Source organism: Zeus faber (assembly GCF_960531495.2).
Source record: "Zeus faber genome assembly, chromosome: 2".
Lineage (NCBI taxonomy): Eukaryota > Metazoa > Chordata > Actinopteri > Zeiformes > Zeidae > Zeus > Zeus faber.
Window position 1 is genome coordinate 27,605,076 of NC_137189.1, and position 18,734 is coordinate 27,623,809.

The following is an 18,734-nucleotide window of genomic DNA, read 5'->3' on the forward strand; positions in this document are numbered from 1 at the left end:
AAATTTAACAAAAATATTGGAAAAATCAAGCTTTAATATCATGTATTGATTTAAAAGGAACAATAAAACATTACAAAATATTAATTTTTCAGATGAAAGTTTGTTCAAAATGTGGCATTTCACTGTAAAGACCGAACTACAAACGTCTGTTTTTAGCTCTGTAAACACCCTGCTGTAGTGAGTGTGGTATTCGTGTGTGTGTGTGTGTGTGTGTGTGTGTGTGTGTGTGTGTGTGTGTGTGTGTGTGTGTGTGTGTGTGTGTAGACCCACTGTGGATGTGGATGACTTTCTCCAGGGAGCGCACAGCGTTCAGGTTGGGTCTCTGCTCTGTCACAGCGTTGGGCAGAGGATCCAGCTGAGAACAAAAGACGAAAAACAACTTTATTAGAGTATTTAAATTATGTGAATACGACTGGTTGTAGTTCCAGCTCCATCCACCAGGGAGCGATGAACACTGATGCAACGGATAGTTTCTACCGGAAGACAAATGTGTCCCACCACAGCAAAACTCGCCATCTCGCGCATTTCTAAAATCGCCAGGAGCAGCCAAATAAGTTGAAAAAACCTTTCTTGAAGGAAAATGAGACTTTTCCAGATTCATGTTCCTTTGTGGGTTTTTTTATCTCTCAATGTATTTTCAAAACCGAGTTAGATTTATAAATAGGAGAAAAATGTTAAACCATGGAGTTAAATATTCCCGTTAGACGACATGGGGAAACGCAGTTCACTTACGAGAAGCGGAACAGTACTGAACAACGCCGATCGATCATTTCCTTTAAAGCGAGCGTCCAGGTGAAGATAATTCCTCCATATTCCACGTGATGTGAAGTCACAATGTGAAACCGTTTTGATAGAATTCAACCTTTAAATCGTACTACTTTCACACACATGGAGCCACAGTTGTAAAAAGGGCGTAGAAGAAGAAGACGAAGAAACGCGTCACGCACCTACGTCACTTCCTTAAACAGACGGTTAAAGCGCAGCACGGGGGTGTTTCGGTCTCACTTGTCTATAAAAACTTTCTTCTCCGTATCATTATGGATTACGCGTAGCGGGTGGAGGAAGCTCTGAATCATATTTCAGACCTTAATCTGACCAGTGAGTTAGATCCAAGTCAGTGTTAGCAGCGCGTACTGAACTTCACTTTCCGCGATAATAGTCAGTTCTCCGACAGCGACGCGGAGAACGACAGCGCCGCTGAATCTGATATTACTCCGGACTTGGGGAACATTTCAAACAGCGGATTTCAAACTTAATGTGACGATGAAACGGAATATTTTCAAGAACCACCGGAGGAGACCAACGATACTGCCATTGTTGTTACAACGGAAGAAGTTGATTACGTGATGAAGTCCGTTGAGGTTGGTGACAGATTTTCAGATTTAAGATTTTCTGAGACTCATAATATTGATAGACTACATTTTGCTGTGTCGTTGTGTCTGACGGTTAAATAAAAGCTTTTTTAAAAACCAAATTAGTTGTGTTGTTGAGCTGTTCGTGATTGGCCCATTCAGCAGTAGGCTGAATTTTGTGGCTTTGTTTGTCCGCCAACCCCATTTGCATTGTGGGAGCTGGCTGAATGAACCTGGTGTGGGTAAAACTTTTGAGGTGACTATCTCAGAAACAGGGTTTGCCACACCCTTGTCATTAACAAGTCATAGCTTTAAAAATATTTGCTTGATTTGCACAAGTGACACCTTGTTTGGAAGCTCTGAGGCTCTGATTGTGTGGAAAAATAGGTGGGTCACAAATTACATTTCCTACTTTTTAATGTGAACTGTTGATATAGAGGTCTATTGTTTATCAATCCATCTATCTTTTTGTCTGTCTGTCTATCTATCTATCTGCCTGCATGTCTGTCTATCAATGTGTCTGTCTGTCTATCGATGTGTCTGTCTGTCTATCGATGTGTCTGTTTGTCTATCTGTCAGTCAATCAGTCAGTCAGTCAGTCAATCAGTCAATCATGTGCCATCATTGCATATTATAATAATAATAATTATTATTATTAATACATGTGTACAAATCTTTTATTTCATCTCCCTTATGGTATGTGGTATGTTATCTCGTCGTGCTTCACCTCCTGGCCCAGCAGGGCGGCGACACAGGCCTCGGAGGCGTCGCAGATGGCCGTCAGGTCGTGACCCCCCTCCAGGGCCAGCACCACCCTGCCCCCGCCCAGGGACATGAGCTGTCTGGTCAGGTAGCCGAAACCTGGGGGAGGGAAGGGGGGAGAGAGGGAGAGAAAGGGAGAGAGGGAGCACGATATATGTAAGGGATAATGTACAGCGACGCCCGGGTCGGGATCACAAAATAACTTACGTAAGCATTAGCATGTAGCGGTGTGATACGAGGGACGTGAAACACCGCTCATTATAAATCGTTAGAATTATAAATAATATAATACATTTTATGAATGTAATGAAATGTAATCATTTATAAAGTTATTAAAAAGTTAAACGTATAAAAATGAGTTTTCTGGAGCTGCGTAAAACAATCTAGAGATTGGGCCGATCTAATAAATTGTAGATGATTATTAATAACAATAAAAAAGTATAATAATAATAATGATAATGATAATATAATAATAATAATGATGATAATAATAATAATAATAATAATAATAATAATAATAATAATAATGATAAGCGTACACTTGGAGGTGAGGGTGTATCCCCCCAGCGGGGGAGGGTGTCCCTCCACAGCATCAAACCCTGAGGAAACCAGCACCACGTCAGGGGAGAACTCTGAGGCGATGGGCATCACCACCGACCTGGGGAGAGGTGTGGGTATTTATAGGTGAATGGCCTTGTGGGAAATGTGGTTAAACAGATTTCACATCCCAAGGGCCCGTCGACGAGTTCTGCTTTTTGGACATTTTGGGCTCCTGTGCATTTCCTCGTTTCGCTCTTTTCCAGAAGCTTCTGAAAATTGTCATCAGAACTTTAACTCCTTGAATTAAATTAAACTTTTAGGAATAAACTGAGAGTTTAGAGCAATTATCAGATTAACTTTTTAAATTAATTTACAATCTTGGGCTTGTGGAGTAGATGGTTTGAAAAACATATATATTTTTAAACCTTTTCTATGGGCAGCAAGGGCAAAAATACAGGAAAATGTAGGTGTTTTAAGTTTGCAGGGGTAAAAAAGCCCTTTATTGTTTTTACATCTGGGCAGCGCAGTGGCAGGGTGGTGGTCAGTCACTTAGTTTCACAGCTACTTAGGATGGACAAGCACTGTGTTTAGGATTTATTATTACCAACAGAAACTGCGGTAAGGTTGAAGAGAACAACGCAGAGATGTGGGAAAAATAACAGCTTTAGAATCATTTTGGTGGCACACTGACTTCCAATATGGAGAATGGCACCTCTTTCATTCCAACCCACACCCCCAAACACCAGTTCTTGCACTTTGTAACTTCTGTGTTCGGGTGCAAAGCCGCGGGAAAAGTGTGTTAAGGCACTTCGTCACTTCCTTGATGTTTGGCTCCGGTAATTACATTTTTTTTGCTTGGTAAAATTGATAAAAAATGGAATAAAAAAAATTAATTATAAACTTGCCGGTCAAACTGTCCGGTAATAATACTATAATAACACAAAACGTAGCCGCTCCGCCTCCCCGACGGCGCGGATGAGACGGCGCCAGTGGTGGGCCTGGCACCCGCACCTCGGCTGGCGTGCGCTGGCCCTCACTTTCATTGCACCACGGGGTTTGTTTGACCTTCTGACTCGCGCGTGCGAGCCTATCTGGCAGGGCGAGCACATCTGGTCCCTATATTGGTAGCTGGGGTGCGATCCCCCAGCCGTGGACTCGAGTGCTCGCTGAAGCGCCGAGGTCCGTGCAAGGGGCGCAGTAACCTGTGTACATTATGTTTGCGTTTTTGACATAGACTGTTGTTGAAACGTGACAGATAAGGTTCAAATTTGTCCAGTAAAATTAATTATTTTCAGACACTGGACCGAGTTTTACGACAGTGGTGTAAAAGTGCAATTGCGCTCAGAAACTGTAGGGGCGCCAAATCCCAAAAGTGACATCGTGCGGCTTTTATTCACTGGGTATGACAACCTGCAAGTTGAACTTTAAAGCGAAGCACGACGTGTGTGTGTGTGTGTGTGTGTGTGTGTGTGTGTGTGTGTGTGTGTGTGTGTGTGTGTGTGTGTGTGTGTGTGTGTGTGTGTGTGTGTGTGTGTGTGTGTGTGTGTGTGTGTGTGCACTTGTGCTACCTGAAGGCAGCCAGGTACTCCACATCCCCCATCGGAGGTTCCAGTCCTCCAGTGAACGCCACGTTGACATTAAAACCAACACCTGGACCACTGCCCACCTGGGGGGAGGGGGATTTTAAGTGCAATGTAACAGGAAAAGAAACATTAAATCCTCCTTCTCTTGCTTTCTCTCACCCTCCCTCGTCTCTCTCCGTCTCACCCACCCTCACCCTCACCTCGTCAGGCGCTCCGCTCCCGGGGAAGAAGTTACCGTCGTCATAGCGATGGATGGAGATGTACAAGACATTGGGGTCGTCGTAGAATGCCTGCTGGGTGCCGTTGCCATGGTGAACATCCTGGAGGGAGAAGACATTTATTATGGGATGTTTTCTAATTGCCACACTCATGTTTGCGTCGTGTTTCCCATTGTGATTGTTTTAAATAAAAAAAATGTAACCCTCCAAAAGAGGCCGCCATGTATCTTGTTTTTTGTTCATTATTGTTCTTTCAGTTTTAAAAAGAACCAGAAGGAAAAACATAGACAGATGGTTTTTTTCTCTTTTTTATCCACCATTTCCCTTTTTAAAAATTGATTTATTATTTTATTTCAACTTCCCATTCACCAAACTTTGCTGTTTTAAAAGCGTCTTCTAGATCAGGGGTTCCCATATCTTGTTTTAAGGCAAGACCCCTAAATATTCTAGCTGCATATAATGAACTCCCTTGTGGTTTATTATTTAACTTAATCAGTCAAAAAGTGGCAAAACTCTCATAACAAAAACTAAGCATCATTGGTGGAGTTGAGTAAATGTGTTTTGGGGGGAAAGGATAGTACTTGATAAACTATGAAATAAAATAAAAATAATTTGGAAATTTAGCTGAGGATCCCCGCAATTTCTTCAAGGACCACAAGTGGGCAGCAGACACCAGTTTGGGAACCCCTGTGCTAGATAAGGGGTTCCTCTTATTTTAACATTTTTATTTTATTTTTCTTAAAATTAATATGTTGTTTTTTTTTACTATGTTGTATTTGTATTGAATTTATTTGCGATTTTGTCTGAATTGGTTAAATTTTTCAAATTTTATGACATTCCAATTCATGGCAACTAACACATAAGTAATTTCCCCCTGGGATTATTAAAGTATTTCTGATTCTGATTCTGATTCTGATTAAACAAAATGTTTACTTTTCAGGAAAACGTTTTCCCCAAATCCTGCCTTGTGAGCCCGCCCTGTGACCCTGCAAGGGTCTAGTCCCCCAGGTTGGGACCCCAGTGCTACTGACCCAGTCTACGATGAGGATCCTGCTGACGTTCAGTCGCTGCTGCAGCAGTTTGGCAGCGATGGCCACCGAGTTGAAGTAACAGAAACCCCTGAAAAACAACACGGAAAACAGAGGGAAGCAGAAGTTTGGTGATTTCTATGATTTGATCATTCATTTGATCAGATTTATTCTCCGGGATCCAATCAGAGATCAATATATGTATCCTAAGATCTAATTTAGTGTTTCTGCTCTAGTTAGGGAGAAAACAATGGAATTAGGAGAACCACTGCTGTAGACCACCTGAAACACGACCAAAAAAAGATTATAGAGCAGCAGCGGCGCCAGGATGTTTTCTCTGCCTGTGCTAAGGGGGGATCAGCAAATTGTTGATTTTTGTGACTTCTCAGTTATTTTATAGGTGAAGATCTCCTTTTCTCAAGAAAAACATACGCCACACTTGATATAAATATACTGTATTGTATATGAAGACGACATACTGTAAAAAATATATCATATTTTATTGAGTTGGAGTGCACACGTTTTTTCTATTATCAGAGAGCACAAGTGGCGCGCTCCTGCTCTGGGTTGCCATGAAGTCATTGATCATATATGGACATGGACGTCATAATCGATACATGGATTTGGACGTCATTGACCATGTAGGGACATGGACGTCATTGACCAAATATGGATGTGGATGTCATTGACCATGTAGGGATATGGAAGCATTGACCACATATGGACATGGACATCATTGACCATATATGGATATGGACGTCATTGACCATATATGGATATGGACGTCATTGACCATGTAGGGACATGGAAGCTTTAGATTGTGGGCATCCGTGTTTGCGCTTTCTTTTTTGCACCTTTTTGGTGGAAACAGCTGGTTTCACTCATTATCTATTCCACCAGTTCTGGTTCCTTCGTTGGTAAAGGCTACTCTCTGCGCTCTCTGGTTCACTGCATTCCATTGGAACCCAGAAATCGGTAACTGGAGTTTCTCCTTGCCTCCGAGCTAAATATTCTATTGCTTCAGACTGTAGCAAATTAGTGTTTGTTTGCAAATTCTACAAGCTACAAAACGTCTGTACAGAGTAGTTCAAAACGTCGTTAAGACAGGTTTTTAAATAAAAAGCTATACAAAGGGAACGTAAATCACCGTCAACGGTGTGCCCCACCATGTTGCCATGACGTCAGGTCTGTTATCTTGGTAAACCCAGGCGCCATGAATTGCCGTTCCTTTAGAAAAGTAGGAGGTTGGATTTTTCCGAGTTCCGGCTTCATTTGAACGCAGCATTAGGGTGAATCGTGAATGGACCCTTATATATTTGTTATTTAAATTAAATTGAAATGTTTGGGGGGGCTAAACCAGGGCTAAGCAGATCTGTTGGCTATAGCGCCCCCTAAAGTCCACCTGAGAACCTAGACAGCCGCTGGATGTCACTCAATTTCAATTTGAAAAAAATGTGTTTAATTACTATTGCTAAGCGTTAAAATATTATGGAGCGGTAAATATAACTCACATGGGCGTGCTCTCCTCCGCGTGGTGACCAGGAGGACGGACGACAGCAAAACCATTCTGAGAAGAAATAAAAAAGAGAGAGGGGGGTTGTTAAAATTAGTGGAACTAGTAGAGGGAGAGATGGAGGGGGGGCAGAAGGGGGGTTGGGAGAGAGTGAGAGAAAGAGAGAGAGAGAGAGAGAGAGAGAGAGAGAGATGGAGAGGGGAAGGAAAGAAAGAGGAGGATGGGAGCGAGGCAGAGAAACACAGAAAGAGGGAGGGGGATAGAAATGGAGGGTGAGAGAGAGGGAGGGAGAGATAGATGGAAAGAGGGGGGAGAGAAGGGGATGAAGAGAGAAACATGGATCGAGGGATGGATGCAGAAAGACAGATGGCAAGACAGAGAGAGGGATGGAGGAATGGTGGGAGGGAGGAGGAGAGAGAGGAATAGACGGATGGAGGGAGGGATGGCGAGATGGATGGATTGAGGGATGGATGGATGGGTGGGTGGAGGGATGAATGGGTGGATGGACAAATAGATGGATGGATGGAGGGATAGAGAGGGGGATGGAGGATGGATATATAAATGGATGGATGGATGGATGAATGGAGGGATAGATGAATAGATGGAGGGATAGAGAGGGGGGTGAAGGGATGGTTCAATGGATGGATAGATGACTCTACCTTCAGCTCCCCCGCTGCCACCTTGAACACCAGCTCCACTACTGAACCCACAGCGAGACGAGCGGCGCTGGACGAGTGGACCTCGTTCCAAATGGAGTCACTGTCCACCTATCACACACACACACACACGCACACACGCACACGCACACACATACACACAGAAACACAAACGCACACACAGATTAGAATTAAAAAAAATCATAAAACAAAAATAAATATAATGTTCTATTATTATTATTATTATTATTATTGTGGGCCAACACACCCCCACCCCGCCGCATGGCAGCCTCACGAACATGGGAGTTATGGAACCTGGAAGAAGGAGAGGAAAAAGGACAGAGCCGAGGAGAGTTGGTAAATAGTTGGTCAAATATCAATACTTTATTTTAATACCTAATACCTTCTGAATATGTTTCTTAATTTCAAGACTTTTCTTAATATTGAAACTTTTCTTTCGTCATAATACTTCAGTATTGTATCAAAATGGGACGATTCGGTATCGTCCAGTGTCAATTTAACACAGTACTCAGCGTGCAGGTGTAGTAGTACTATTACCGACAGTTATAGTAAACATACTCTACATACTGTATATAATAGATATCATGTATATCATAAACATGATGCTTCTTACAGTCCAGTTTCTGCCTCAGAGGGTTGGTTCCATAAAGCAGAACATGAGCCTCAGAATGAACCGTTTGCAGCTCCTCCAGAGACGCCTTCCTGCCCCGGATGCACTGAAACACAAATACACCACCTTTTTCTTTGGATTTCAATAACTTCAACATTTTACATTTGTTCTGTTAAACTATGTCACATGTGGGAGGACCCGGAACTAAAAACTCAACCTGGAAGTTCCTGTTCGGCAAAATGAAGTTTAAGGCCAGTTTAACTCAGTTTAAGGCGCCTTTAACTCAGTTTCAAACCAGTTTAACTCCATTTAAGGCACCTTTAACTCAGTTTCAGACCGGTTTACCTCAGTTAAAGGACAGTTTAACTCAGTTTCAGACCAGTTTACCTCAGTTTCAGGCCAGTTTGGCTCAATATACAGTAAGTTCAATTTATGGTCAATTTGAACTCAATTTGACCCATCAAAACAATCTCACAGCTCACCACAATTTAACCCAGTTTAAGCCATGTTTAAGGCCATTTTAACCCATTTTAAGACCAGTTTAACTACTGTTAAGCCCAGCTTAGCATAGTTTAACTTGGTTTAAGATCAGTTTAACTCATTCTAAGACCAGTTTAAGCCCGGTTTACCTCACACTGCGCACGCAGCCCGGTCTCCTGCAGTCTGGACCAGATGCTCTGGATCCTCCCGGCGTGCTCGGGGTGACTGTTGGTGTTTCCACACATGCACTGGTGCTTCTGCATCAGGGAATCGTACACCAGGCCTGTGACACACACCGCATGCACGCACGCACACACGCACGCATCCACGTTTTAGTCATAAACAATGAATTTCAGGGTTAGGGTTTCACCAATGAGGATTAAATTCAGCACACTTCAGATCTAACCAGGATTAGTTGCATCTAAGCATCCAGCGTTAGTTACATATCTACATAATACATATAAAATACATAAATACATATAAATGCTCTATACTGTATGCGTAACTTGTAGTTTAAATAAGTTTAAACTTAAACGCTGCTTAGCAGTTGCTTAGCAACAGTGGCTTCCGGTCGTACTGTGAGAGCCGAAACCTTTTGCAAGAGTTTAAAAATGAACACATCCCAGAGTCTTGACGAGCACGGACATTTGGCATGGCAGAGGGGCGGAGCTTACTATGGCAGGGGCAGAGCTTATCACAGAGTGTCACAGCTTTTCATGTGTGAATCCGACTTTTCCTTCCAAATGAACGGATTTCCGCTTTGTTGTTGTTGTTGATGTTTGTCGGATTCAGGCTGAAGACCAATTCAAAATTCTTGAGGACCTGGTTGTCACCTGACCCGACGAGGACCAATCAGGCGGCTCACCTGTGGTGAAGTGGGTCTTGGGGGGTGTGTCCGCAGGCGGGATGCTGATGGGGTAGGAGGAGGCGGGGGAAGACTGGGCCCGGGAGAGGGGGCGGTGCCCGGCGAAGGTGACGGACAAGCCAGCCTCCTCCATGGACGCCTGGTAGTTCCTCAGCTGGTGGATCCTCTGCTGCTCCAGCAGGAGAGCCTGCTGCACACACACACACACACACACACACACACACACACACAGACACACACACACACACACACGCATGCATGCATGCATGCATGCACACAGTAAAGCGTTGCACAGTGAGACCCAGAGCCGCAGAAAGGCCTCATATTAAACCTGGCTCAGAAAGTGGGTGGAGCTATGCGATGTGGGCGTGACCAGTTGATCATAGACCGAGCCCCCTCATCAACTGAGCTGACGTTAACTGCCTAAAACGCTCGCTTCCACGCTCTCACGTTTTCACCAAAAACTGCTTCAATAGTCTTTCATATTTCTGGTTTGAAAGTTCACATATTTACGTACAGCTCCGGTCGATAGTTTGGATTAAAAATGGAAAACGAACGAGCATAAGGTGTTTGGAAAATGTGATTTTGAGTATAGTTAGTGCCTTTGTTTGAGTGTTTTTTGATGATTTGATGAACTCCGCATCGGTATTGTCAATGGTAGGAAAATACCCTCTGATGTAAAAAAAAAAATATATATATATATATATATATATATATACACATATGAATGAATAAAAATACATGCATAAATACAAAAATAAGTGTATTGATAAATATCTTGATAAATGAAATAATACAGATGTATTTATACATTGTATTTACATATTTTATTTACATATATTACGTACGATTTCGGTTAGAATCGTCCAGTCGTACCTGTCTGAAGAGCAGCTCCTGCTCGCTGGCCCACTCCCTCTCCTCCCTCTCCTCGTCAGGGTCGCAGGGCTCCTGCTTCACAGTGACCCCTGGTGGCAGGGGCCCGTCGGTGCAGTCCTGGTGCTCCCGCAGCTCCTCCTCCGTCTCCTCCGGGTGGCTCTGGTGCTGCCTGCCCGCCTCGCACGGCTTGGACATCAGCTGGGGGAGGAGGACCAATCAGGGCGAGGCTTTCAGGATTCAAGCGACGTATTCGTTACGTCCATATTGACGCGGTACAAACAAAAATGTCGGGGTTGGTTTTTTTTTTTTGCAAACTCCCGAGATTGTGTCGGAGACTGTGAAATAGAAAATAAAAAAATAGATGAAAATAAAACAACGTACAAGTAAAGTAAAAAAAAAAAATACAAATCTATATGAAGCATCAAAAAGAAAAAAAAAAAAAAAAACAGATCCACAAAAACTATATGTAGAAATGTATATATTCATGTACATTGTGTAATATCTTTGTGCAATATAATGCACACAAGGTTTGCTAACTGAGAATAATAATAATAAATATTAAGGAATACATACAGTATGTGGGCCAGGTATTACAGTATTGATGAGGTGAATGTTCAGTCATGGATCACGGAACCCTGCCCCCGGTGTCATGCGACCCTGAACCGGGTGGCATGTGACTCTACACAGGTGTCAGGTGACCCTGTCAAAGGGTCATGTGACTCCACATGGGCACCGTGTGAGCCTGCATTGGTGTCATGTGGCCCTGTACCGGGGTCATTTGACCCTAGACGAGGGTCATGACTGGGACCCTGTACCGGGGATTTTGTGACCATGCACCACTCTGTCCTGTACCCTGATCCCAACATCCCTGAAAAACCACAAAATCTCAATGAGATTTTAACTCAGTTTAGAACCAGGTTATCTCTGATTATGACCAGTGTAACTCTGTTTAAGACCAATTTAACGTGTGTGTGTGTGTTTGTGTGTGTGTGTGTGTGTGTGTGTGTTAATTCCGATGTTGATATAAATGACAGAGGAAGAGCAAGACGAAGGAAAGAAACAGAAATGTTTACCAGAAATCTGTGTGTGTATATGTGTGTGTGTGTGTGTGTGTGTGTGTGTGTGTGTGTGTGTGTGTGTGTGTGTGTGTGTGTGTGTGTGTGTGTGTGTGATTTCCAGGAAAGCTGCACTGATGTCAGCACCTTAATCCTCCTCCCAAAGCTCCGTCCTCCCTCCACTCCTCTTCCTCCCATCAGACCTCAACACAAAACCATCCAACATCTGTATTGATCAGTATGAGCATTGATCCCGAAATGTATCTTCAATTTCTCCCTGAATACGTTACAACTTGAAATCAAAGATTCAGTCCTGAAGGCGAAGAGGGGAATAAAGATTGAAATGAAAAGATAACACAATGTCCTCTGGGGGGGAGGTGGACAGGAAGTGCATCGCTGGTGGAAACCATGAGCGGGTGTTTGTGTGAAAAGATTTCACTTGAGGGAGGACAGGAGGGGAGGAGGAAATTCCTCCTTTCATCCCCCGATGAACGCTGCTCTGACTTCCTGCCTGACCATATAAAGCAGCAGCTTCCTCTGTGTGACGACGGCAACACAGGGATACCTGCAAACTGAGGACGACCAAAAAAACAAACAGAAAAACAACAAAAAAAAACATGGCTAGATGGCTACATCGATAGATGGATGATAGATGGATGATAGATGGATTGATTGATTAATGATAGATAGATAAATAGATAGATAGATAGATAGATAGATAGATAGATAGATAGATAGATAGACAGACAGACAGACAGACAGATAGACAGATAGATAGATAGATAGATAGATAGATAGATAGATAGATAGATAGATAGATAGACAGACAGACAGACAGACAGACAGACAGACAGACAGACAGACAGACAGACGGATAGACAGATAGACGGATAGATAGATAGACAGATGGATGGACGGACGGGGCCTTTAACTGGCCTTAAAAGGTCCAACCACACACACCCACCAGACCCCCCCCAACACACACACACACACGGACACACACACACACCAACCCACCCCCACCCACCTTGTTGAGGTGGAGCTGCTGCTGCTGGAACTGCTGCTTGTGCTTCTCCAGGAACTGCTGGTGCTGCTGCTGCACCACCAGCTGCTGCAGGGCGAGGGCCTGGGCGGCGTGGGCGGAGCTGCCCTGCGGCAGGGGCGCCGACTGGGTCCGACCCAGCGGGCGGTGCTGCCGCTGCAGCTTGGACATGGAGGCCGCCGAGGACGCCTGGATGGAGAGGCCGCTCACGCCTGGGCGGAGGGCGAGAGGCGACGGGTGGGGAGGTTGGAGGAGAAAGGGTCGCCATTTGAGAGGTTTATTCGCCACATACGCATACGTACGTTCATACAAAGACGCAGTGAAATGTCTGAAATGCACAACAGTCCACGCTCCCGTTTTTTGTGGTAAAATCTATAGGATCATAAGAGGCACAAATTCCTCCTGGTGACAGGACGCTGGGTGCCAGAGACGCCCGTCTGTTGCTCTTTGTGTTGGAAATGATCCGCAGGCGAGCACTCTACTCATGCATTACACGGAGGGGGGGGGGGGGGGGGGTGAGGGGGACTCTGGTGGGAACATTCAGCCAGTAGATCCTCCACCAACACAGACTGGGAGCCGCATTATGTGACTGTGAGAACATACTTTTAAACGGCCGTACGTTGCATGCACCGCGCGGGGGTTCCCACGACGCGCCGGGAGGCGTCCGAGGAGACGATCCGGGGGGCGAGGGGACGCGGCGGGGAGGGTGTGTGTGTGTCCCGAATGTGCACGGATTGCCGGCGACACACGTACGGAACGGACGGACACGGGCGTCCATCGGGCGCGCGTCAGCGCTTGTGCACGCGGGATCCCGAAATAGAAAGTGCGCCCGGGCGCTAGTCAGTGTGCTAATGAGGGCTAACGAGGGCTGACAGACTGTGAAAGGGCCTTGCACGCCCCATGTTCCCCCGCTGCTGGCGTTGACATCTGAGAGGCGCTCGTTAGCACTCATTAGCTCGAGCTAATGAATGTGTGTGCGTCGGCGGGCGGGCGGGCGGCGAACGCAGGCGGGGCGAACAGGCGGTGTATTCTCCGCCTGGCGTGCATGTGAGTGAGTGAGGGGTGGTAATGAGGCGGGTGGACGGCTTCGAGTGTTTTAATGATAACGCGCAATTAGGGAAGTCGTCTTTCATGTCATCTCATTTCAAACCATTTACACCCCCAGCATTTATTAACCATTTCATGTTTTCCGTGTGACGTTCTCCCGACTCGAGTTGTGGCTCAGATCTCATTGTTGGAAGTCAATGGAAAAAGAAGAATCTTCTAGAAATAGATGGAGACAATATTTTTTTGACTTTAGGGACTCGATGTATACGTTTACTTCTTCTAACGGGATGTTATGATGTTGAAAATTGTTGTTCCATTAAGGAGATATCAAGGTTTAAAAATGTGTATATTTGGGGGCGTGGCTTCCTTGATTGACCGGTATCTTGTTTGCGTTCGAGCAAGGCGGGCGCGGTTCTTCCTTCCGATGACTGTCTGGGGGTTTCAGTCACACCGAGACTCAAACCCAAACCAGGAAGTTCTGGCTCTGCGTCATGCCAAGATGGTGGCGAGCTTGAACCCAAACTCGGGGCTTCAAAAAACGGCTCCAATCTTCAGAGCGTTTCCTACCTGTGACCAGAGGGCTCTGCGCCGGGTTCTGCTCCAGCAGCACCATGTGCTGGATCAGACCGGGGCCACCGGGGGGCGCTCCACCTTCAGCCAGGTAGGGGGTCAGGTGGGCCCCCGACAGGAAGGGAGGGCTGAGGGACAGGGCGGGCTGGATGCTGGCGCCCTCCTGCTGGGTCGAGGCAACCTGGAGAGGAGGGGTTACAGGTTAAACACGGGACGCTCCATCAAGCCTCAATCAGGGGTCCTCCGCCACAAGCAAAGTGGAACACTTTGTCTGCGCGTGGCCGACACTTTGCGCCCGGCGCCCGTCCTCCACGGGACTTGAACCTGCAACCCTCCACTCACCAGCACCACGGGATCACAACAAAGGATTCAATTCAGGTCGCTCAGCGGGGGGTCATTTCCACTTTCGACGCGAGTTCACACATACGGGCCTTAACCTTGATAAACATGCACAGCAAATTTCTCGGGTTTTTTCGACGTCAATCTCTTGGTCATGTACTTTTGGGGAGAAATGAAGGAAATTTAAAAAAAAAAGTTTTTCATTGTTTCAAATGCCCGGCATATTTCTGACCTTCGAAGACTACATTCAAACTCCAGCATATCTAATCTGGAGACCCATAAGGAAATTGTGATTTTGCAATAATGAACGCAAATTCAACCAGATTCATAAAATCTCTGCAATACTGAGAAAGAACTCGCAATTTGGCTAAATTGCAGCAACATTTGCACACTAAAGGTTCAAATTGACAGGCTGCTTAAAGTCGCAGCTTCCCACAGAAACCAGACAAAACTTTGGAACTTTGAGTCCATGGTTAAAATGAAATATTTCCATTTTTTTTCTGTGATTTGCAGAATGTGTATAACCACGGGAAGCGATTAAACAGGACTCCTAATGGGTTCTTAAAAGTAAATAGGTAAATAAAGAACTTACGCCGCTGGCATGAACACATGATCAGTGTAGGGGCCACACGCTCAGTGCGACTTTCTGTGTTGTTCGCTCCTCCCCGCCTCCGCCGTGGTAACGAAGCGGCATTGTGGGTAATGATGTGTGTTTTTATTTTAGATGTGTTTCATTGTGGGTAACGTTGGGTTAAAAGTAGTGTGTTTGTATTTTAGATGTACTTTTATCTTCCTCCGCTTTGAACAAAACAACTTGACCCCCCCCCCCCACCCTGCCTCTTCGGGCCACATAAAAACAGGGGTCGGCCCTGTATATAACTTACATAAAAAAGGGTTGATGAATTGATAGAAGGACTTTAACTTCACAACTTTCAACTTGACAGTGAAAAAAAACCCAGCACAATCAAGCAAACCGCAGCAAAATCAAGCATTTTGGGTCATCACAAAAAAAACCCCCCACTCTCTGAAATCCCTGTGGGACTATTTTAAAAGGTCACGACTCTCATACTAGTTTTGGAGATGAGTTATGGAGACTAGTTAACGAGTCTTACACTGGAGGCGGCTGTGGGCGTGGAGGTGGCCGGCAGCCCAAGGGTGATGTTGGGTAAGGAGGGCGAGGTGTAGAGGGAGAGCTGGGTGATGGAGCCGAGATCTGCAGTGCTGCAGAGACGCTGGGCCAGAGACATCTGGAGGACAGGGAGAGGTTATATTGTTTGGGTAGGAAAGTAGGTAGTAAGTAGTAGTAGTAGACAGACAGACAGACAGACAGACAGACAGACAGATTGACAGATAGATAGATAGATACCTCTGTACTTGTGCAGACTGTCACACAGACTCCGTTCTCGATGCTGTTGTTATTTGGGGAACTTGGACCCGAGCCAGGAGCGCTGCTACACGCTGAGTCTGCACACACACACACACACACACACACACACATACACACACACGCACACACACACAGATCATTACAAGGTTCGGTTAGCTTAAGGTGAAAAAAAAAAAAGATTTGCACACTCACAGTATGATGTTTGATTAATCGGTTCATTTTATTGATTTTTTTTTAAATAGATTCACAGCCTTGGTATTAATGTTTGGTGATCAGTGTAGAAGAAGGGCGTGTTTGTGTGTGTGTGTGCACTTGCATGTGTACACACACCGCGGTTCTATGTTTAAATATTGATTACATGGCTAAGAAAAAATACAAGGAAAGAAAATGATGAATCGCGATTAATCACAGCACACTGCGGCTCATTTTATTCATATTTTTCAATCGATTCACAGGCCCAGTATTGATGTTTTTTTGAGCAGGGTTGAGGAAGGGTGTGTGTGTGTGCGTGCGTGTGTGTGTGTGTGTGTGTGTGTGTGTGCGTGTGCGTGTGCGTGTGCGTGCAGCTTGCCTGCCATGTCCAGTGAGCGCTTCTTGGCGGCCGACACGGGGCTGTCTCTGCGTCTCAGCAGAGGACTGCTCCTCCGCTCACTCACCTTCTGCTTCAGCCTGGAGCGCAGCTTCAGGTTGGGCTCCGACGCTGAGGTATCGTAAGGTAAGGTGGGGGGGGGGGGGTGAGGAGAGGTGGGAGGGAAAGGGAGAGAGGAGGGCGGAAGAGAATGAGAGACGTGTCAGGTTTTCTGCACACAGCTATATATTTCTTTCAAAATAAAAGTACTTTTCCAAAAGGAAGCGAGAGGGATAGATCGGGAGAGAAAGGGAGAGAGAGCTATGGAGGTTTCCTGCATCTACTAATGTTTATCACCGCTGAGAAACAGCTCAACCATCTCTTATTAGGGATTCAGGCCCATAGGGCTGAAACCCGATTGCTGATTCTTGTTTACTTTGCTTTTCAAAATAGAAGTTAGAGGGCGATACAGGCAGAGAGAGACATTAAGGTTTCTGCATGTAATATTTATCAGTGCGGAGAAAAAATTCAAGCGTTTGGTTTACTTGGTTTTTCAAAAGAAAAGTATTTTCCAACGTACATGTTACACCCTTGACATCCCATATTTTCAGGCGTCATTCAATGCACTCTCTATGGATGGGAATGCCTTCATAGAGTTAACTGTGTTGGACTGTGCTGATGGCTATTGATCACAGACCCCCCCGAAAACACATTTGACGTCTCATACTTAAAACAACGACTAATACCTATTTTTACCTGGGTGCATCCATTTTAGATTATCAGGCATCTTTGTTCAAATGAAAAAGGTACTTGAGAGGCTTCGTTTGAAACAAGGTCACTTTAGGACCTTAATCTATCACTTTGAACTATCGTCACTTTAGGACCCTTAAACCCTTCGGCTACGATGCTGATTCTACTGCCAGGTCCAGACGAAACCTGCCGAAGCCTCTGTTCCCGCACAAAGATGCCATTCTGCATTCTACGTTTTGCCGATCTGCAGAATTTGTAAGAGGAGTAAAAAACACAGTCAAAAAGGAGGAGCAGAAGAAAAGAAAAGGAAAGTGACTATTGTACACGTCCGTTCACAGGGATTATCATTTTGTCGTCGCCTTGGCTCACAACGCTGACACTAATGTTCTGTTTATGTTTTTTTGGCCAATCAGCTGGCTGCGTGTGGGCCAGCTTCCACCAATTAGCATCGTCACTTATCACTCGAATCTGTTATTTCAGCCTATTTCTATTTCAGCCTATTTCCCAAGGGGTTGCCTAGTTGGCAACCACTTCTAAAAGTGCCTTGGCCGAGGTTTCTCAACATATGGAGGTGTACCACACTTTCTTTAACATAGGTTGCCACTCCTGGTGCGACTCCAGATCTTTGGCCCAGGCCTTGCCAAGGGGGATCGACAGCTTTTAGGGAGGGAAGGAACCCACTTGAACATAGGGGGAACATGCAAACTCAAGAACATGCTAAAGGCCCTCCAAGGTTGGGTGTGTGTGTGTGTGTGTGTGTGTGTGTGTGTGTGTGTGTACATGTTACCCGTCTTGCGGAGGGGGAAGTCATCTCGGGGGTTGTAGACCCCCAGCACCGGATGGTTGTAGGCGGACAGTCCAGTCTGAGGGGGTGGGCTCTGGTCCAGGGAGCTGTGCTGGGTTTTACTGCAACACACACAAAATCTTCAATGTCCTAAAAGTCCTTAATACCCTCAATATCCTCAATGACCTTTTTACTCCATGTCCTAAATGTCCTCAAAAATCACAATGTCCTCAACACCCTCAATGACCTTAAAGACCTCCATGTCCTTAAAGTCCTCCATGTCGTCAACGCCCACAATTTCCTCAATATCCTCACTGTCGTCAATGTCCTCAATGTCTTCAATATCCTCAATGTCCTAAATGCCCTCAGTTTCCTCAATAATCTCAATGTCCTCAACACCCTCAATGTCCTAAAAGTCCTAAATACCCTGAATATCCTAAATTTCCTCAATGTCCTAAAAGTTGTCCATGTCGCCAACGTCCACAATTTCCTCAATATCGTCAATGTCCTCCATGTCGTCAACGTCCTCAATGTCTTCAATATCCTCAATGTCCTCAACACCCTCGATGACCTTAAAGTCCTCCATGTCCTTAAAGTCCTCCATGTCGTTAACGTCCACAATTTTATCAATATCCTCAATGTTGTCAATGTCCACAATGTCCTCAATATCCTCAATGTCCTCAATGTC

General features: G+C 45.2%; 1 protein-coding gene across 1 annotated transcript in view; it reads right to left on the reverse strand.

The window, feature by feature from the left end:
• The window catches only part of LOC307247693 (histone deacetylase 4-like), a gene marked incomplete at its 5' end in the record, with an annotated part of 35,783 nt that overhangs the window by 1,746 nt on the left and 15,303 nt on the right, over positions 1-18,734 (reverse strand). The window contains 19 exons of the mRNA XM_080023816.1: positions 271-355; positions 2,080-2,213; positions 2,654-2,772; positions 4,223-4,320; positions 4,438-4,557; positions 5,487-5,574; positions 6,995-7,050; positions 7,656-7,763; positions 7,921-7,967; positions 8,287-8,389; positions 8,913-9,046; positions 9,629-9,818; positions 10,505-10,702; positions 12,587-12,813; positions 14,216-14,399; positions 15,670-15,804; positions 15,924-16,021; positions 16,516-16,644; positions 18,050-18,168. Coding sequence (XP_079879942.1) covers positions 271-355; positions 2,080-2,213; positions 2,654-2,772; positions 4,223-4,320; positions 4,438-4,557; positions 5,487-5,574; positions 6,995-7,050; positions 7,656-7,763; positions 7,921-7,967; positions 8,287-8,389; positions 8,913-9,046; positions 9,629-9,818; positions 10,505-10,702; positions 12,587-12,813; positions 14,216-14,399; positions 15,670-15,804; positions 15,924-16,021; positions 16,516-16,644; positions 18,050-18,168 — 2,372 coding nt within the window. The remainder of the gene's footprint in view (positions 1-270; positions 356-2,079; positions 2,214-2,653; positions 2,773-4,222; positions 4,321-4,437; positions 4,558-5,486; positions 5,575-6,994; positions 7,051-7,655; positions 7,764-7,920; positions 7,968-8,286; positions 8,390-8,912; positions 9,047-9,628; positions 9,819-10,504; positions 10,703-12,586; positions 12,814-14,215; positions 14,400-15,669; positions 15,805-15,923; positions 16,022-16,515; positions 16,645-18,049; positions 18,169-18,734) is intronic.